Source organism: Diprion similis, chromosome 10, assembly GCF_021155765.1.
Source record: "Diprion similis isolate iyDipSimi1 chromosome 10, iyDipSimi1.1, whole genome shotgun sequence".
NCBI lineage: Eukaryota > Metazoa > Arthropoda > Insecta > Hymenoptera > Diprionidae > Diprion > Diprion similis.
The window spans coordinates 21,911,687-21,932,021 of NC_060114.1; the positions used below are offsets into that span (position 1 = coordinate 21,911,687).

Genomic DNA, 20,335 nt, shown 5'->3' on the forward strand with positions numbered 1-20,335 from the left:
TTAACTATCTGTCATTATCATATCTTATACACCACAACACAACCTGATAGTAGTAAAAAGAGTATCAAAAATATAAATTATTACCAAAACTATTCAAAGATAATTCTGCAAAGCAATCTTCAAAAAACTCTAAGCTAATAACAATTACGAAATGTTCGCAGTTTAGTGCAACTTAATATTATACTCAGTTGTATTGCCGGGTGAATGGTAAAACAGAAGACTGCCTGGTACAAATTAAATACATACAGGTGATTTCTCCATCTCTTTCTCTGTTCCTACCCCTCTTTGTTTCTTAATTCGAGCAATTCATTGAGTAGAAATCCAAAAAGTATTCATAATACTCGTCGTCCTATTATTTAGAAGTAAATATGCGACGAACTAGTAGACAGAATTTACGAATTAAAATTATTCACGATAAAAACCACAGATATTATATCATATTACCAACATTGAAAGCATTTGAATGTATATAATGTAAAAGTGCCAGGAAATTATTACTTTCCCAACTCAAAAACAGACGTATACCTTCGCAGGGTAATGAAATAGCAAATAATATTTTGCCTACATCATATCATGTCTCATCGTATAATATGTAAGTGGTGTACTTGAAGTATCTTATAATATTTACCAAATAGATTATAGACTGTATACGGAACGCGAGAGCACACTGTAAAATCGACAATACATGAATTTATTCGTGGTTTAAAGTTTTGAAAGCGATAATACGCGCGATTTGCACGTGTCATTATTGTAATTTAAGGCAAGGATCATGTAAAATAATAAACTGTACATATTATGAAATTAAATATTACAAATATGTGAACTTAGTGACGAAAAGCTTATTACTGACCGCGCGTGTAAGTTTGATCATTTATAGGGTGTATGTACAGTGTGTGGTGACATTATTTCATCGGATTCAAATATACTTTACAATATCCCGCCAAGCATACCATTCGTCGTATTTACAACTACCGCACACTCGTATAAACCATCTCGTCAGTTACCCTTTTAATAATAAGTGAAGACATATACATTTCAACCTAGATTTTTTACACTGTAGGTACCTCGTAGTGCTCGAATGACCGACAACCAGCGTGCTCGGTAGATAGTGTAGATTTTAGACCATGTGCTATATGGTCTTGGATATGCGCAGACTGAGCGAAAATCGTTCTTTGGACACACCTTAGAGTGCGTTCCGAAATTAGCTAGCAGCGCTAAAAACTCTCTAGGGCCGAGGCAGAGCTACTCACAAATTCGGTAGCGCAAAAAAGATGAAAGATTGTTGACAGCACCGGGAGTTAATATCGGAATGCATCCTGTGTTGACGCTTACATCATGGTGACAATCATGGTGATGTATGATCATTTGGTCCGAGTAGTTCTACGAAATTCCGCTAGGTGGTCTCCCTCCGCAGGCATCGTTTAGTAACACAAGCATGTTAATCTATGACCGTAAACCGACCCATGCTATGGAGGTCGGTAACAGCCATCAGCAGCCATTCTGTCAAGTTTGCTAGTGACGTGTCTGGGTGTATCGCCGAGGATCTTGCTGTCTATAATGCGATTGTGATAAAATTTCAGGCAGAAAAAACCGACGAAATGTTGACCAAATTCGAAACGAAATCCGCCCGTGTCAAGGGCTTGTCTTTTCATCCCAAGAGGCCCTGGATCCTTGTTAGGTGAGTTATAATTCATATACACAACGTCTTGTCGGTGGCAAGTGCTTGGAACAAATTACACTTAGTAGTTTCTATACGTCAGAAATTGGATATTATTCTTGCCCGAACGTTTGTCCCGATTCAATCTGTAAAATTCTATACCTAATCACTTGACCGGGTGTCTTACAATGTCCATGTAATTGAAGTGATTTCGCAGCAGACGGACAGACACGTCATCAATTTTGCACATAACCTACAATGCTAAAAAACCTAACCTTCCATTACACCATTAGCGGTAGGACGATTAGGGTTTGTATCACGGAGGTTTGTGTACACATACTTAATAATTGCTGTATTGTTTATAACACACATTCAATTTTTACTTGTCAGTATTAAAGTTTTACGTGTTTATAGACTCAGCAACATTGTTTACCAAACTTTCAATACAAAAAACATTATCAACCTACTGACTTACAAATCAACGGATTGTCATGTTTCTTAATTTCGTTGCTAATTTTCTAATACTAGTAGCATTCCGAACGTTGAACGAATTTGTGTCTCTATCAGGGTTGATCAACAAGTGTAAAATGATGGTCGTGCGATTACATTTCGGAATACAACTTACTGTTACCTGGGGAATTCTCATCGAGTTATTATTTGACAAGTATTTTAGCTCACCCATTTATTATCTAGCATTACTCGTGGCTCCCTAAAACTCCCTGAAACTATTCAATATAGGAAGGACGCGAAAGCGACCACCAAACAGTGTCTTTTATTTTCTATCATAGATCATTTGAATCAGCTGAATTAGGTGGTTAGCACTTCACAAAATAGAGTCGCCGAAAAATTTAAACAATCCGTTTCCTAGAAATAGATCGCCTAAAATTGGTTTCAATGGACTGAAAGGGTGTGCATTGCCGTGAAAATTGTTCTACGAAATAAAACAAACGTAACAGTTTTGATGTAAAAAAGGAAAAAGGCAATGATAAATTTTTATTTGATTCAATCCCAATATATACACAATATATTAATGTGATAAGTTACATTTAAGACACGGAAAGGGCTATTTCATAGTTAGACTGCCTAAAAAGGAAATATCTGAACTTCTCAAGGCTATCTAAACCGTCTCCTACTGCCTTGAACAGTGAACTTGATTTCACTTCCGATGGTTATATTAATTAAGCAACAGCCACGGAATCGCTAACAATCGCGGGAGTAGTTGGTTCCGCAGATTCAGTCGCAGTCGAGCTTGCAGGCGATGTTGTTTCCGCGGCGATTATAGTCGACTCTGAACTTTCTGCGGATTTTTCTATCAACTGCTCAGTAGACGTTGGCAATTCAGATAGCTTTTCGGACATTGCTTGATCGGTAACGAGGGCTGAAACCTCGGTCGAATCCTGTTCGGTTTTTCCCAAGCTCACGTCACTTGTGTCAGACTGGACCGAAGTGCTCTCGACCTTCTCTTCGGTTCCGGAACTCTGGCCGGCCTTCAACGGAATCATTTCTTGAATTTGTTTCAAAACCTCTGGCATGCTTTCCTCGGACTCCCCGGAGATGTAGTTGTTCACCGACGGTGTGAAGCTCGGGTTCTGATGCAACGACGGAAATAAGGGATTGTAGTATTGCTCAAATGTTGGGTACAATGGGTTATAGAGACCCTGGTAAGAGCTGTACTGGTTGTAGAAGGGCTCGTACTGAGATCCAAAGTAATTCGATGGCCCGTAGCTAGAGAATCCGGACGATAACTGAGGATAATAGGGATTAAAACCTGGCAGTCTCAGGATCGGGTAAGGCGCTTGGAACCCGACACTCTTTTCCGGGGTGAACACTTCATCCGGTTGGTCTTTCTTCGTGCTTTCCATCGGTTTCACGGCTGGAGACGACGCATCATCCTTCGGCACGGGCGTAGACGTTTCTATCATATCAACCGGGACAAGTGTCGCTGCCGTTGTTGTTTCTTCGTTCATTTCCGCGGCTTTCACCTTTTTGTCATCTTTAGTATCACCAAGGTTAGAGGCTGCAGCCTTGTTAAAAGGCATAGAACTCAGCTGATCGCGCATAGCACTGACTTCATTGTTCATTTTGACATCCGATTCCGGCCCAGTGACAAAAACGACTTCGGTTTGCCCGCCAGCGAAGTCCTTTGTGAAGTACGAGTAACCCGCGAAATCAACATTTCCGTCGACCGGTGAATTGTAAATGAGGTGCGGGGTAATCGACAGAGGACTATAAAATTGCGGGTACGGAAACTGGAAGGTACCGAGCGCTGACCCGGCGTATATTAGAACCTGCGTGAGAAATGAAAAATTAATGATAAAAGCGAAAGAAGAGCTCTGGCCGTAGACGCGATAAACATGAAAGAAATTTGCTACTTACCAAACTCAAAGCAGAGAACCACATAGCCGACATCTTGTTGAAGCTAAACAACACTACTGTACTGATCGAAGACCTCCTAAAGACTGCCAGTCTTGTCGGAGACGACGTAATCTATATAAACTCCGTTAGGATCACTAGCACACACCCCACCAACAATACTTACCAGAAAACTCTTGTCGTCAAGCCTCTGACCCGGTTCCTCCGTGTAGCCCGAGGGTACGGTTTGTTTCTTCGCCGTTACTCGACGAGCAAATTGAACAATGGAAAATCCTGATCCATATATTCACTGACTCACCCAGCGCGCCGTCTGCACTAACAAATTGTGGTGCATCGAACGTGTACTTTACTTCGCCGTTGACTACTTTACTTCTGCATCTCCAAGAGATCGTTTGTGATGCTAATGAAAGACACTGGGAAAAGTTGATTTATCCGTTTTTATTGAATATCCATCTTTACACTCATCGTCACAAATTTTTGATCAGAAACAATTAATGATTACTTTGTAAGGTGAGGCATCGTTGACGAAAAAATTTAAGTAAGGTACTTTTGCCAGCACGGCTCTTCACACCTAGACAAGTACCGCTAAGATTTTTTAGCATCCAGTCATGTAAATTATCGCACGAGTCGTTGACTCTCCTCGGTAAATAGTTTTTCAGCTGCCTCTTCGAACAGAGGTCAAAGACACGTCTCTATACTATAGTCGCCTGTCTGCATATCGTCCGATTCTTTTCGGCCTGATGATTTGCTGAGCAACAAGTATAAAGAAACTCTTTTCGCGACACTGGCAATGAGTGGGTGTAACCTGAAATTATTATCTCCCGTGACGATTTCCCTTTCTCTCGCGTTATCCTTTTAATTCGTAGCAAAAGACAAACCTTGAAGTTGGTCCAGAGCCTTGAGAATTTTAATGGTTGGTCAATGTAGAAAGGTTGCGAAGCAATTATTGAATTCGTAATAACTTCGATTTGAATTATTTTTGCAGTATGCACTAGAGAGATGCACTGTGCCTTTGTCGGCAATTTTAAAGGTCTCTTGCTCGTGTAAACGCTTAAGATAGCCGTGCACAGAAATGGTTACTAATTGTAAGATCAATCTTTAGAAGGTGCACAGTTCTGATACTGTCAACTTTTGCGAAGTTAAAGAAAATGAAAACAAAAATATCCAAAAATTAACTTTCTATTCTCGAATTGTACCCATTCGTAAGACGTTCCAAATTACGTCATACTGACAGTGCACTCATGAATTCCTTGCCGCGCTGCAAAAAAAAATAAATAAAAAATGTTCGAAGAAAAAGTTGTTTAATGAAGGTGTGCGATGGTAGGATGCACAGAAAGTGGCACGCCTTTTGGCAAGGACGGTATATACATTTATAGCATATCGTAGTCCGCCTGACTAGTAAAATTGGATGTTGAAATAATTTATAGAATTGAGTTTACGATTTCTTTGATCAATTCGTTGATCACCATTTCAAGTTTCGAAATCAAAAGATGCTGTATCTCATCTGTACCCTTCCCTAAACCTCTAAAAACGGTGCATTGCACGTAAAAGCAGGATACCGTCACTAGGATTTCGAATCATTATCCAAGCAACTCCTGTATCCGCTGCTACTGCGTTGAGCAATCGGGCTACCACGCCTACTCCAACGATCGACGTAGGATATTTCAGCGTTACAGCCACTGTCTCTATATTATGTGGATCGGATGCGTGTGACCTTTCCTGTCGGAACAATTTTGTAACCAACTAGCCTGTCTCCTGCTCATGATTTGAAAAGAACGGGTGAGGCCTTGCGCGAGGTTGTTAGAGTTGATAATCGATCTAGTGTAGTTGATTGACTATACCGCCTCTAGGTGAATATTATGAAGGCATAATTATGAGTAACTATGTGGCAAAGAAATAGAGCTCTTGATCGAACCGATTCCCGCTCTCATAATCGCGAGGAACAGTGAATCGTGTATCGTCTGTCTATTTGTGTCCTTACTTGATAAGCTCCTTCCGCATATGGCCGTACCGATCGTACGATACGCTGAGTACGCTAAGTTTATTTAGAAGTGTATCGTCAATTAATATTATACATTATTACACAAGGTTCGATAATTCCGTAACGATTTATCTCATTTTGCGAGATACGTGGATAAGCGAACCGCATTTCGATGAATGTAAAATAAGGTAAAAAGTTTAATGCTAAGCCTCGAGAACTTTGAATCTACTGTCTTTCTCTGTAAGTGAACTTATTGGTCCGGAGATGATTTTGTAAAAAGTATTTCATACCAATTTTTCATTTTCTAGTTTGCATAATGGCATTATCCAACTCTGGGACTACCGCATGTGCACCCTGTTGGATAAGTTCGACGAGCACGACGGCCCAGTGCGAGGTATCTGCTTCCACAATCAGCAACCACTGTTCGTCTCAGGTGGTGATGACTACAAGATCAAAGTATGGAACTACAAACAGCGCCGCTGCATATTCACCCTCTTAGGTCACCTGGATTACATAAGAACAACAATGTTCCATCACGAATATCCATGGATTCTTAGCGCATCCGATGACCAGACGATACGAATTTGGAATTGGCAGAGCAGGACGTGTATCTGCGTATTAACAGGTCACAACCATTACGTGATGTGTGCGCAATTCCACCCTTCGGAGGACATCATCGTTTCAGCATCCCTCGACCAGACGGTAAGAGTTTGGGACATTTCCGGATTGCGTAAGAAAAGCGTAGCCCCAGGACCGGGCGGACTAGAAGATCATTTGAAAAACCCCGGCGCGACGGATTTGTTTGGGCAAGCTGATGCGGTTGTAAAACATGTCCTTGAGGGGCACGATCGCGGTGTAAACTGGGCATGCTTTCACCCGACCTTACCGCTAATCGCTTCAGGGGCGGATGATCGTCAAATAAAAATGTGGCGAATGAATGACGCCAAAGCTTGGGAAGTCGACACTTGCAGAGGCCACTACTACAACGTATCTTGTGTACTCTTCCATCCGCGGCAAGAATTGATTCTGTCAAACTCCGAAGACAAGAGTATTCGGGTTTGGGATATGACCAAGCGAGCCTGTCTTCACACCTTCAGGAGAGAGCATGAAAGGTTTTGGGTTCTGGCCGCGCATCCGACTCTCAATTTGTTTGCGGCTGGTCATGATTCCGGAATGACTATTTTCAAGCTCGAAAGAGAGCGTCCGGCTTATGCCGTCTACGGCAACCTGTTGTTCTATGTCAAAGACCGCTTTCTTAGGAAATTAGATTTCAACACATCGAAGGATAGCTCGGTAATGCAGATCCGTGGGGGCGGTAAGGTGCCGGCTTACAGTATGTCCTACAACCAGGCTGAAAATGCCGTTCTGATCTGCACGAGGTCTGCCCTCAACGTTGAGAACAGCACTTATGACTTGTACATGATTCCTAAGGATGGTGACTCAAATAGCGATCCCGATGCTAAGAGAGCCTCAGGCGTGACAGCGATATGGGTAGCAAGAAACAGATTTGCAGTCTTGGATAGGGGGTATTCGGTAAGTCCCAGTTTTGACTTGATTTTTTTTTCAAATGTCTGGACTGCTTATACCTGCAATCTCAAGAATTAGATTATTTGTGAATTTAATTTCCAGCAGCAAAAATGACGAATAATTTTTTTAATTTTCAGCTGGTGATTAAAAACCTAAAGAACGAGGTGACAAAGAAGGTACAAATTCCAAATTGCGACGAGATTTTTTACGCTGGAACAGGGATGCTCTTGTTAAGAGACGCTGAACAAGTGATACTGTTTGACGTCCAACAGAAGAGAACACTTGCGGAAGTTAAAATCTCGAAGTGTCGTTACGTTGTATGGTCAAACGACATGTCACATGTTGCACTATTAGCTAAACACACGGTGAACATCTGTAATCGTCGTTTGGAATCAATATGTTCGATTCATGAGAATACCAGAGTGAAATCTGGATCCTGGGATGACTCCGGAATATTTATTTACACTACGAGTAATCACATTAAGTACGCTATAAACAATGGCGATCACGGAATTATTCGTACCTTAGACTTACCGATTTACGTTACTCGCGTAAAAGGGAACCAAGTATTTTGTCTAGACCGCGAATGCAGGCCGAGAATATTGAATATCGACCCTACAGAGTACAAATTTAAATTAGCATTGATAAACAGAAAGTATGAAGAAGTCTTGCACATGGTTCGTACAGCGAATTTGGTTGGTCAATCGATAATCGCTTATCTACAGCAAAAAGGGTATCCAGAAGTTGCTCTTCACTTTGTCAAAGATGAAAAAACTAGATTTGGACTTGCCTTGGAGTGCGGTAACATTGAAGTCGCCTTAGAGGCCGCGAGAACTTTGGATCAGAAGAGTTGTTGGGAAAGCTTAGCTCAAGCTGCGCTACTTCAAGGCAATCATCAGGTTGTAGAGATGTGTTACCAGAGAACAAAGAACTTCGAAAAGCTTGCATTTTTGTACTTGATTACCGGAAATTTAGACAAATTGAGAAAGATGACAAAAATAGCAGAAATAAGGAAAGACGTTTCTGGCCAATACCAAGGAAGTTTACTTTTGGGAGATATTTATGAAAGAGCAAAAATACTGAAGGTAGGTGAAGTTCATACTATAGCATAAAATCAGTGTTGATCAGATCGATTATAGATTCATGTAATAATCTTGTTAAACGTTTCAGAACTCTGGGCAGACGTCGCTTGCGTACGTAACAGAAAAAATTCACGGAATCGCTAGCGAGGAAGACGACTCGCAGTATGAATCAATGAAAGAAGAATTGGAGGACCTTGAACGAGGAGCAGTGTATCTCCAGCCTCCAATTCCTACTCAACAAGCCGAGAACAATTGGCCATTATTGACAGTTTCCAAAGGTTTCTTCGAGGGTGCAATGATGTCCCGTGGTAAGACTCAAGTAGCCGCTGCTCTGGCACCGGAAGATGACTCTGGGCCAGTTGAAGGATGGGGCAATGATGACGAGTTGGGCATGGATGACGAAGAGGGTGGAGATACGGAAATAGTAGGTGATACCGAAGAAGGGGCTGGCTGGGATGTTGGTGACGAAGACCTAGAGTTGCCACCAGAATTAGAGGCAGCGACACCATCTTCTGAAGATGGCTACTATTCTCCACCAACAAAAGGAATTCCCCCAACCCAACACTGGGTCAATAATTCCCAGCTGGTATCTGACCACATTTTAGCTGGTTCCTTTGAATCTGCCTTCAGATTACTAAACGATCAAGTCGGAGTCGTCGAGTTCCAAGCTTACGAATCAATATTTTTGAATACATTCGCACGAGCACGTACTTCATACTCAAGCCTTCCCAGCATACCATCGCTGTACGGCTATCCGCAAAGAAATTGGAAAGAGGCAAACGTCAAAAACGGCTTGCCAGCTGTTGGCTTGAGATTGACTGATCTGGTGCAGAGATTGCAAGTCTGCTATCAGTTGACCACAGGTGGAAAATTCACCGAAGCAGTTGAAAAACTGCAAAACATTTTGCTCAGTGTTCCACTTCTGGTTGTTGATACAAGACAAGATATTGCAGAATCTCAACAGCTAATACAAATCTGTAGAGAGTATATTCTTGGTCTCAAAATGGAAACCACTAGAAAAACTTTACCAAAAAGCACCTTGGCTGAACAGAAACGACTCTGTGAGATGGCTGCTTACTTTACACACTGCAGTTTGCAGCCTGTTCATCAAATCCTAACTCTACGAACGGCTGTAAACATGTTCTTTAAACTAAAAAATTATAAAACTGCAGCTTCGTTCGCTAGAAGATTATTAGAGCTTGGTCCAAGGGCAGAGGTTGCACAACAAGCTAGAAAAATACTGCAGGTAACGTACCTTTGACTTTTATCTTTGCTTATTCCATTCGATCAAGCAGAATTCTTAAAATTACATATGTATGGGATTTCTTTTTCTCATTTAGGCATGTGACAAAAATCCGGTCGATGAGCACCAGCTGTTATACGACGAGCACAATCCGTTTACTCTATGTGCGGGTACTTACACTCCAATTTATAGAGGCAAACCAGAAATCAAATGCTCGCTTTGTGGCGCCAGCTATCAACCTCAATTCAAAGAAACTATATGTACAGTCTGCGAGGTAGCTCTAGTTGGAAAAGAAACTATTGGACTGAGGATAAGTCCCTTGCAATTCCGATAAGATTCATTCTTTACATATTACAATGATTCAGCCTTTAAGGTGCATTTATTTGTAGTGATTGTATAAAAATACATGTATCGAGGTATTGTTTAAGTTTTAGATACTGTCACTAATCAGTAAACAGTGGGTCACTGCAGTTACGACATCGTATACTTTTAAGAAATAAAACTAAATTTGTACAAAAATATGTGTCTTGTATTGACCAAAAATTCTGATTAGAAGATTAATTAATATAGAGAGTAATGATTAGATTTCTTTTCAAGTCCGGACAGTTGCCGTATTGCAACTGAGAGTGGTAACAAGATTAGAGAAGTCTTTTGGACACATCTCTGCTCAACAGTCTTTTCCAACTAGGTTCTGTCATATTCAGCTGTGAGTTCTTTGGAATCCAGGATCTTGGAACAATGTATTGTTCACAAGTATGTAAATTTGTTCGATAACTCAAAAAACTTACACTTATACTCATAATTGTTGTGCAATATAGGGGGCCAAAGTACAAGCAAACCGTTGTGACACAGCTCAAACATTTTACTGCAATATTCTAAAACAAAAGAGGTTCAATTTACCACTCCGAGGCCTGCCACCACTTTTCCACCTTTGAAAACCATGGAGTGCCTGTATCCTAAACGTCTTGTATCCTTTCTGATTTTCCGTGATACTTCATGCGGCCGTGTTTATGGAACTGAGAACTGAGTGAAGTACACTGAAATGGTGCTATGAATTTTCCAATATATAAGTAACGAATTACCGCGCCACATAGCTGCTGCAAGTCCCACAATTCCTGCATCTATCGCATTGGCGTAACCCACGGCTGTATGCACCAGTAGCCAATGAACTACATACATATGCCAGTGGCGTAACCCTAGGTGTGATATACATGAAGATGCGAGAACGCCTTAGGGAATTCAACAATTTAAAATGCTGTGTGAGCGGGCAAAATAAAGTAAAGTGCGTAAACGCAGTAATTGTCGCTGAAAGACTATGGTGACCGATCTTTGACCGATATACTATTATTGTAAACATATACTGGACAAGTGCAAGCGAGCGGTAAAAACGGTTAGCGGATAAAACCAGGGTCCGAACTGGTCCGAAAGTTCATAGTTTGGGAACGCACCTCAAACATTCGGGAAGTCAGCATCGTAAGGTTGTCATCCTGCAAAGGGGTACCGACGCAAGTTTACACGCTATGGTGGAAGCGGTGAAGTATCGTTTGTGTGTACCGTCAGACTGTCGATTAAGCAGCGGTTAATTTCAACGTTTTCGCCAATATAGAAAAAATTATCTATGGTTAATATTTAATTACCGTTCTTGTGCGTGCCTCTATTAAAGTTAGAAGTGTGGAATAGAAAATAAAATTTTCATAACCAAATAAGAGTTGATTTAACACACTTGTAGTTCTCAACACGTTACTCAGTGTATTTCACCCTATGGGCTGCTTTCCTTTTACGTCAATTTCCTGACACAAATCTACACTGAATCATTTCATTGGTCGAATCTAACAGAAGACACCAATCGTACTACTTTCTGTCGGTTTGTGTCAGAAACTTGTAAAAGAACAGCAGCCAAGTATTTAGATAACCTCGTCGGCAAACAACATCGTAAATATACGCGCGATGAATTTATTTTTCAGTGTAAGTAGAAAGTTGGCTGTCAGTTGACTGATTCAGTGATTTTATCATTGGAAGAAATATATAACTAGCCTGGTCTCGAGCCAGTAAATATTATCAGTGTAAAAATATAGTGATGTCCCGTCTGGGATACTGTACGGTCCTGGTCTGAAAAAATGATGTGATCGGGCGGTCGTCATGGCGGCACCCATGTTAAAGTGGAAACGAATCACAAATCCGACCGGGCCTCAGCCAAGACCGAGACATGGGCATCGGGCGGTCGCTCTTAAAGACCTCATGGTCGTCTTCGGCGGTGGTAACGAGGGAATTGTTGACGAACTCCACGTATTCAATACAGGTGAAATTTTTAACAAGCTTTGGTAGAAGTAGCGCGAAGCCAGAAGCCAAAATGGCGGCATTCGTTGACAAGACGGTCGCCGGCCGCACTCGTCCGCGTATACCGTCATAGTTCTCGGTTCTTTTGTTCAAAACTCGCTCGTTCTTCTGTCATATAACAAACGTCTCGATAACCGTCATGTTTTTTCTCCGATAGCTGTGTTCTCGACGCTGCGCCGGATCATCTGACATTTTTCATGTTTATACGCGCGGGAGCCGCCATTTTTCTCCAACACCCCCACTATGGTTCCTTCAAACATTACCCAGCCGTCCACGCGACTCGTTTCCATAGCTTTTCAGAGTTCGGATTCCACTCCCCGCGCGTAACTATGCGCAGACGTCAACATCCGCACGCACGCTCGCGCGTTTCTCATCCCGGTATATCATCTCGTAATCTGCCTCGAGATACCGAATTGAGCGCCATCTTTGACGCCCCATACGTAGACAACAGCACACACATACATATTACACATGTTCATGGTCAAGCTCCCGAGGAGGCGACTGCGTGCGTCTTATCTTCAATCAAAGAGCAAGCTGCGTCGAAAACTTTTTTCCAAGTTTCGTAACCGCTACTGTTGCAAAAATATTTATTCAACTCTAGCAGGAGTTGTACAGGTTTTTTTTACAGTTCTTATAGAGTATTTTGTTGTCAGAATAGATGCTTCTACCGGCTTTTAAAATCAATAAAAACATAACCTATAAGTTGTTTGTATATAAAGTGTATCATTCGATTTTTATCAAAAAACAAAATTTTTGTATCAATTCTTGCAAACAACAAAAAGCCATTGAGATTCACATCGCTGGTCACCCTATGGTGTGGATAGAATTACAGAACATAAAACTGGATAGCGATATAATCTACTGAAGAAGGTCCCACTGATCGTATGGAAAACTGAGTTATACTAAAACTAATTAATTTGCAACTTATGCTTGAATGTATGAATATGCAAAGCTTAAGCTACCATCTTATGTCTAGTGTAAGCATTCTTCTATAAAATATTAAAAGCTTGAGAACCCGATATAAATATAAAAGAACGCTAAGTAAGTTGCAAGAAGATAAGAAATTTTGATGAAATGCATTTTAGCCAGTATAACTTTCTTCCCAGTTAATTGAAAATAAACCCAACTTCCTAAATTCATTTCAGCAACAAACCAATGGTTTGTTCCATCGACAAAGGGAGACATACCTCCTGGTTGTGCTGCCTATGGTTTCGTGGTAGATGGAACCCGAATTTTGGTGTTCGGTGGTATGGTAGAATATGGAAAATATTCCAACGAATTGTACGAGCTCCAGGCTAGTAGATGGGAGTGGAAGCGACTGAAACCAAAACCACCTAAACAAGAACAACCACCATGCCCGCGACTGGGTCACAGCTTCACACTGATTGGCAACAGAATATTCCTTTTTGGAGGATTGGCAAACGACAGCGATGACCCTAAGAACAATATTCCGAGATATTTGAATGACCTGTATACTCTGGAGCTACTTGGCAATGGTGTAACAGCATGGGATGTACCACAAACTCATGGAAACTCACCACCGCCAAGAGAATCGCACACTGGTGTAGCTTACGCAGATCGCACAACCGGGAAATCATGTTTAGTTATATATGGAGGAATGAGCGGGTGCAGACTGGGGGATCTGTGGTTTTTAGACATCGACACAATGACTTGGAACAAGCCATTAGTCCACGGACCGACACCACTACCTCGCTCTCTGCATACCGCTACTTTGATCGGGCATCGAATGTATGTCTTTGGTGGTTGGGTACCACTGGTCGTTGATGACGTCAAGGTAGCCACCCACGAGAAAGAATGGAAATGCACAAGCACATTGGCATGCCTAAATTTAGGTGAGTACCTATGTTGCCTGATTTGTCATCAAGAAAGTTGAACTTGGGTGCGATTAAAGTATACTATTTTCACTTAACACTAATACTTTTATCCCGACTATTACTGACCCAACCGACAATTAAATTGTTTGCAGAAACATTAACATGGGAACAACTGACCGTTGATTCCCTGGAAGAAAATGTGCCGAGAGCTAGAGCAGGCCATTGTGCCGTCGCAGTCCATAGTCGTCTTTACGTTTGGTCGGGTAGAGACGGATATCGCAAAGCTTGGAACAACCAGGTTAGGGTTAGTTTTTATTAATTATCCAAGGACAATGCTTCTTGGCGCTAACAATCTGTGTTAATAATGAATTTTTTTACCACTGATAAATCTTACTCAGGTATGCTGCAAAGATTTGTGGTACTTGGAAGTTAAGAAACCACCATCTCCGTCCAGAGTGCAATTGGTCCGAGCTTCGACTCAGTCTCTAGAAGTTAGTTGGGCCGCCACACCTTCTGCTCAATACTACATCCTGCAAATACAGAAATATGACATGCCACCGACAACAGGTACTTTCCCAGCAGCTGCAGCTCCCGTTAGCGCACCTGCGCCTGCTCCTGTTCCAGTTGCGGCGGCCGTTCCGGCGCCCGCTACCGTATCTACTCCACAGATACCGCCAGTGGTCACGCCAGTTCCTTCCACCCCACCGATCGTCAGACAGCAAGCACCACCTCAGACACCTGTACGGGTTCAAACAGCTGTGCAACAAAGTCCGAGTCAAAAGACAATACAAACTCCAGTTGTAGCAAAACAAGGAAGTCCGATGACTCCAAGAGTCACTGGGAATCTTATCCGCATTCGTTCCCCACTTGTTACAACTGTAACTCCCACAACGGATCAGGGTGCCTCACCCAGCACAACTTCTGCCAGTCAATCCCCCACCACCGCAATGTCTGGCATACAAGCTTTAGCCGCTGCAGCTGCCGCAACGCAAAAGATCAGCATGAACAATGTGCAAATACTTCCACAACCCGGCAATACCATTAGAATGAAAAACATGCAGCCTGGTCAGCAAATACGATTTGCTGCACCAGGAGCAACGGTATTAAGGACTGCCTCACCACAGCAGAGCAAACAGATAATCCTCCAAAAACCGGGTCAAAACATAACAGGGCAGCCACAAATTGTTCACCTCCTCAAAGCTGGACAAGGAATGGTCGCGGCAGTACCAAAAGTCAGTTTGATTCAAGGAAAAACCGTGCAAACGGCGGGATCGAAGCCTCTCAATCAGGGACCAACAATTCTCAGATTGGTTAATCCCAACACTGTGGCTGGTTCAAAGGTTCTTACGACAGTAAAAACTTCGAATTTAGTTGCAATGAGCAAAGGACAAAGTATTTCCGGAAAACAGACTATTATGATTACAAAACCTGGCGGGAATGGCGGGTTAGTTGGCAGAACCAACCAAATTATTGTTGTCACCACTGGCTCAGGTTTGAGAGCTGTTCAGGCTGTTACAACATCTCAGGCTGGCTCTGGTCAACCTGGAAACCTAAGCACACCAGTTAACGTACTTCCTTTATCGGCGACAAACCATGTAACCAATCAGCAAGGTGTTAAAATGATTGTTGTATCATCCGGTGCTATGGGTGGTGGGACTGCTGGGAAACCTATCACCATAACAGTACCTGGCCAAGGAGGAGTACCTAAGACTGTTACAATTGCTACAAAGGGAAATCAACAGACACTCTTCAATCCAACGAAAAGTCAAATTGTCGCAGTTCCGCAAATGCAAAAAACATCAGTGAGTATTGTACCTGATATTTAGTACATAGTCTCTAGGTTGAAGCAGCTTCTGCTTCTATGCGTTGCAGCCATTGCAATCGTTTTATTTCAGGAGGCCGTCACCGTTTCTGGTAAACCTGTAACGTTGCAAATGTCCAGTGGCATTGGTACTAAGACTGTCACCCTGATGCCTAGCAGCAGCTCGATCGTGACTACTGCTGGAACATCAGAAATCATAGATACGAGCAAAATGATTTTTGTACCGTCGCAAAAACAACCGTCAGCCTCACTGGGTAATTAAAAATTCACTATGATTTGGTCAAGAGGGCTCATGCTGTACTGTAAACTGAATTTGGGGCGCTCTCTTTTTCTTCTTGAGATTCTCTCATCTATTCCACACGTTTATTTTTACTAGACAGATATTGTAGAATGGTCTTTCAATTTGTAGCGTCAACATCTGATGGTCCAGCAACGACGGATGCTGCGCTAGCAGCTCTAGCTGCAGAGGCTGGATTGATCGATCCCGTTCAAGAATCTTCTGGGGGTTTATCGTTCATGGTATCCGCAGACGAGACTGGAGCGGATGGCAAGGGGGACAGTTGTAACGGGAATGAAGCGGCTGTTTTAGCGTCGCAACTTGGGTCTGGGGAGCCACTACAAGTCGACAACGATGGAAACTTTATTATCCCCCAAGTTGATGGTCCTGCTGATGATTTAATGGAAGATGAAGAGGGGGGAGTAGAGGAAGAAGACGAAGAAGGACAAGAAGAAGAAGAAGCAGCAGCAGAAGATGAACCTCAAACAAATGAGCCCACCCAACCACATCCCGAGAATGATTCCAATGAAACTGAACAGCATACGGATTCTGTTATGGCTGATGTGGAGCTACGGCTCCAAGAAGCTTTGCCTGAAGATAGTAGTAAGGATCCACAACCAGAGACTGAAGCTTCAAAGACTTCACCACCTACTGCAGAACCTCTGCCAACAGAACTAGATGCAACAACGAATTCTGAAATTCCGGAAGCTCAGATAAAACTAGAGGGAACTGAGGAGTCTGAGGAAAATAGTGAACAACCGGAACAATTACCAAACGAAAGTGCAGAAACTGAGGCTAGCCTTCCAGCTGAGGACACGAATGTGAAAACAGAAGATACAAGCCTGCCTTTAGATGAGAAAATTCTTGAATCAGAAGGGGAAGCAGACAATTCTCAAGACGAAGAAAATTCTGGAAAAGACATTCACAATGAACAACAGCAGCTCGAAGCTGCCAGTATGTCGGTAGATCAGTCGGATTCAGACAATGTTTCGCAAGCAGATTCACAGCCTGCTGTAGACGACGCGACATCTCAGGATTCACAGACATCCCAGGATGACATTGACCGGAACAAAGTGGATGACGAGCTTGAAAGTGAATCGCTCAGATTAACTTTGGAGGATCCTTCGTCGCCAGAAAATATCAAGACCAAGGATGAGCCGATGGAAACTGAATCGGAACCTCTGGTGGCATCCAAAACTCCCATTCCATCCCCAACGGCCGCCGCTCCCGCAATTTTACCAAAATCAGAGCCACAAGAGTCACAGGACGAACCAATGAACGAAGACGAAGATGATGCAGTGCCTGAGCCTTCTCTAATTGCTGCCAAACCGTCTACCGCCACAAATGTTACAACAAATGGCATTGCCACAACTGTCAAGAGGCCACTACCAGTGGCAGTTCCAAAAAATGAGCCCAAAGATGAAAAGGATGTTACACCTACAAGTGGTGACTCGACTGCTCTTACTACTTTGGCCACTGCAGCATTAGGCTCCGCTGGACAAGCAGTCAAAGTTAAAGCTGAAATGGTAAGCCCTAGAGAAGATAGAACATTGATTTTCGAAATCCAGCTATGTTAGGGAGGACTAAGTTTTTTTTAGTTACGTTTGCAGACTGAAGAAGAAAAGAAGGATGCCGACTGGTATGACGTCGGAGTGATAAAGGGAACAACTTTCACAGTTCAACATTATTATTTGCCTGGGGATGAGCCCATAAATACATCCCAACCCCTGCCGGCGGATGTATTCAAAGGACGGACGAAAATCTTCCTTGAACCTGGCACAGCGTACAAGTTTAGAGTTGCTGCTGTGAACAGCTGTGGCCAGAGTGGTTGGAGTGAGGTGAACATCTCCTAGTTATCCTAATTTTTTTTCAATAGCGTTGATAATCCATTGCAAGCTCAGACTTTATCAAACCCGATTATTCTTGCACTCGCCTAAAGTGTGTTATTGTGTTCTTGTTTTCAGGTGTCCGCATTCAAGACTTGTCTGCCTGGCTTCCCGGGTGCACCTAGCGCCATAAAAATATCAAAGTCTGCGGAAGGAGCTCAGCTATCTTGGGAACCACCGCCAAGTAACTTGGGACCGATACTCGAGTACTCAGTTTACTTAGCAGTGAGAAGCGCCAGTGCTGTTTCGAACAGCGCTGGAGAAGCCACCACCGTTGCTACAACACCTACACAGCTTGCCTTCATCAGAGTTTATTGCGGCCCTACTAATGCCTGTTCCGTACCTAACAGTTCGCTGAGTGCTGCTCACGTCGATACGACGACCAAACCAGCGATCATATTTAGAATAGCTGCGCGCAATGATAAGGGATATGGACCAGCAACCCAAGTCAGGTGGCTGCAAGGTAAACACTTTTATCGACCGTTCTGGAATATTCTTTCTCATATGCCCTATCTGCTGAATGTTGAATAATCGATCGCCTACGTGTTAAATTTTATTTTTTGTTTGTTCAGATCCAACCACCGCAGTTAAAAGTAATCCTCAACTTAAAAGGCCACTCGCAGACGCACGCCCTCAAGTTAATTCTCCTCAGAAGAAATTCAAGACGGATACCGGAGCCGAAAATTTTTCGTGAGCAAACTAATTGCTACATAATCGCTCCAATAACCGCCCTATTCGGAAGAAGTAATATCTGCAGATGATATATGAAAAACATTCGACATTGCAGTCACAGGCACACACACACATACACACAGATATAAGATTATACTCAGCTCGCGTAACAACACCCATTCGGTATTTAAGTGATTGCGAAGCTGGAACCAAGTAATGGGATAGACGGAACATTTTATAATACTGCAGTGTGAGAGATAGAAGCGATATATAGAAATAGAAAAGTAAAGAGAGAAGGGATGGGATGGGAAATATGCAGATGAGTGTAGAAGATTTCAAAGTAAGGGTTGTGTCGTTTCATAAATGTGCTAAGGTCGCGACTCGGATGACAAGAGTATTGTGACGCTGAAGATAAAAAGAGAACGAAGGAGAGCGTGTGATTTAAACATCTTTTGCAAGATAACCCTTGCTTTCATCATGACACGTGTGTAACCTACCCCTCGTTTTGAAAATTTGTATGATATATCGTCAATAAAAAAGAAAAAGAAAACGGTAATTTGATTATTCACGAAGTTTGATAAATTTTACAAATTTGTATAATGAAAAAAGTATGAAAAGTACGAAATGTTTTGACAAACTAGTTGCTTACGTGCTGTTACACGATATCAAGAAGGAAATTGAAACAGAACAGTTCAACGAAATTTCGGATCGATTCGACTTTATTGACATATCTCTGATATTTTTAAAACACTTAAATTTCGGTAAATATGAAAGAATAGAGGTCAGTTTTTGAAACTGACAAGAAACTCCGATTTTGCTGGCAGGACTGAAACGGTATTGTTATCACGCAATGTATAGGTATATATATTTAATAAATCTAACCGCATTGGCTATTACAGACACAATGAGAAAACATTCTTTTAACTTATCTTAATTTCATTTTTTTAGTGGCTTTCACAACTTTCCGTTACAAATAATCGTAAAATTATATATTTCGGAACTGACGTATCTCACAAATACTTCTGTATTGAAATTGTGTTCATTTGTGTTTGTTACGTGAGGTTGAACGGCTTTCAATTGAACCGTACGTACGGCAAATTTTTTAATAATACTAAGACATGAATTGATGCAATCATAGAATTCGTTCTACTTGTGTACCTATTTAGGAAGTCCTAAAAATTGTAAATATTCATACCATGTCTACAAGGCATGAGTCGTTAATTGATAAATAATTTTTTCAACACCGATAAAACTAAATTGTTGAAAGCAAAACGTAAAGGAAACGCCCGAATTCAGTAACAATTTTTCTTTCTAACGGGGAGGCTGTAGACTGCAAAGACAGCAAGACCTCAAGAATCATACACAACTAACATGAGGCTAAACAAGTGAAGGTGAAAAAAAATTTGCGTACACAAAAAAGAAATAGAAAGCAAAATAAAAACCGAGTATTGAAGAATGAGATCAATAATAATAATATCTGAAGTGAATATTAAATTTATGATATATATTTTATTTTTGTTTATAACTAGGCTTGATTATAGAACTTAGGAGAAAGTGAAAAATGGTGCGGTCCCTCTTACCATGTTCTCCGTCAATTAATATTCTCATGATTTAATCCCATATCAATCATTTGAATGAATCCT

At 41.9% G+C, this 20,335-nt stretch overlaps 3 protein-coding genes and 1 long non-coding RNA gene across 7 annotated transcripts; 2 read left to right on the top strand and 2 right to left on the bottom strand.

Moving 5' to 3' along the window:
- The first annotated feature begins 1,481 nt into the window (after window positions 1–1,481).
- LOC124411626 (coatomer subunit alpha) lies at window positions 1,482–10,376 on the top strand. Its single transcript, XM_046890864.1, has 5 exons — window positions 1,482–1,678; window positions 6,320–7,544; window positions 7,676–8,623; window positions 8,709–9,866; window positions 9,961–10,376. The coding sequence occupies exons 1-5, from the start codon at window positions 1,599–1,601 to the stop codon at window positions 10,195–10,197; spliced, it is 3,648 nt and encodes a 1,215-aa protein (XP_046746820.1). The 5' UTR covers window positions 1,482–1,598; the 3' UTR covers window positions 10,198–10,376.
- On the bottom strand, window positions 2,639–4,140 carry LOC124411627. Its single transcript, XM_046890865.1, has 2 exons — window positions 4,034–4,140; window positions 2,639–3,945 (listed from the first exon to the last, which is right to left on the bottom strand). The coding sequence occupies exons 1-2, from the start codon at window positions 4,064–4,066 to the stop codon at window positions 2,836–2,838; spliced, it is 1,143 nt and encodes a 380-aa protein (XP_046746821.1). The 5' UTR covers window positions 4,067–4,140; the 3' UTR covers window positions 2,639–2,835.
- On the bottom strand, window positions 5,772–19,929 carry LOC124411628. The gene is made up of 3 exons (XR_006929691.1): window positions 19,713–19,929; window positions 14,367–14,370; window positions 5,772–5,782 (listed from the first exon to the last, which is right to left on the bottom strand). It is a non-coding gene; the product is annotated as an uncharacterized LOC124411628 (long non-coding RNA).
- Window positions 11,360–19,224, top strand: LOC124411625 (host cell factor). 4 transcript variants are annotated; one of them, XM_046890860.1, is made up of 10 exons: window positions 11,360–11,484; window positions 11,828–12,162; window positions 13,346–14,053; window positions 14,188–14,339; window positions 14,434–15,837; window positions 15,931–16,111; window positions 16,267–17,660; window positions 17,733–17,972; window positions 18,099–18,483; window positions 18,593–19,224. In XM_046890860.1, the coding sequence occupies exons 2-10, from the start codon at window positions 12,003–12,005 to the stop codon at window positions 18,712–18,714; spliced, it is 4,746 nt and encodes a 1,581-aa protein (XP_046746816.1). In that variant the 5' UTR covers window positions 11,360–11,484; window positions 11,828–12,002; the 3' UTR covers window positions 18,715–19,224. The 4 variants fall into 4 exon arrangements, with proteins under 4 accessions (XP_046746816.1, XP_046746818.1, XP_046746819.1 ...); XM_046890861.1 differs by having other exon boundaries at window positions 11,424–11,441; XM_046890862.1 differs by having other exon boundaries at window positions 11,376–12,162; window positions 14,188–14,333.
- Window positions 19,930–20,335: the final 406 nt, after the last annotated feature.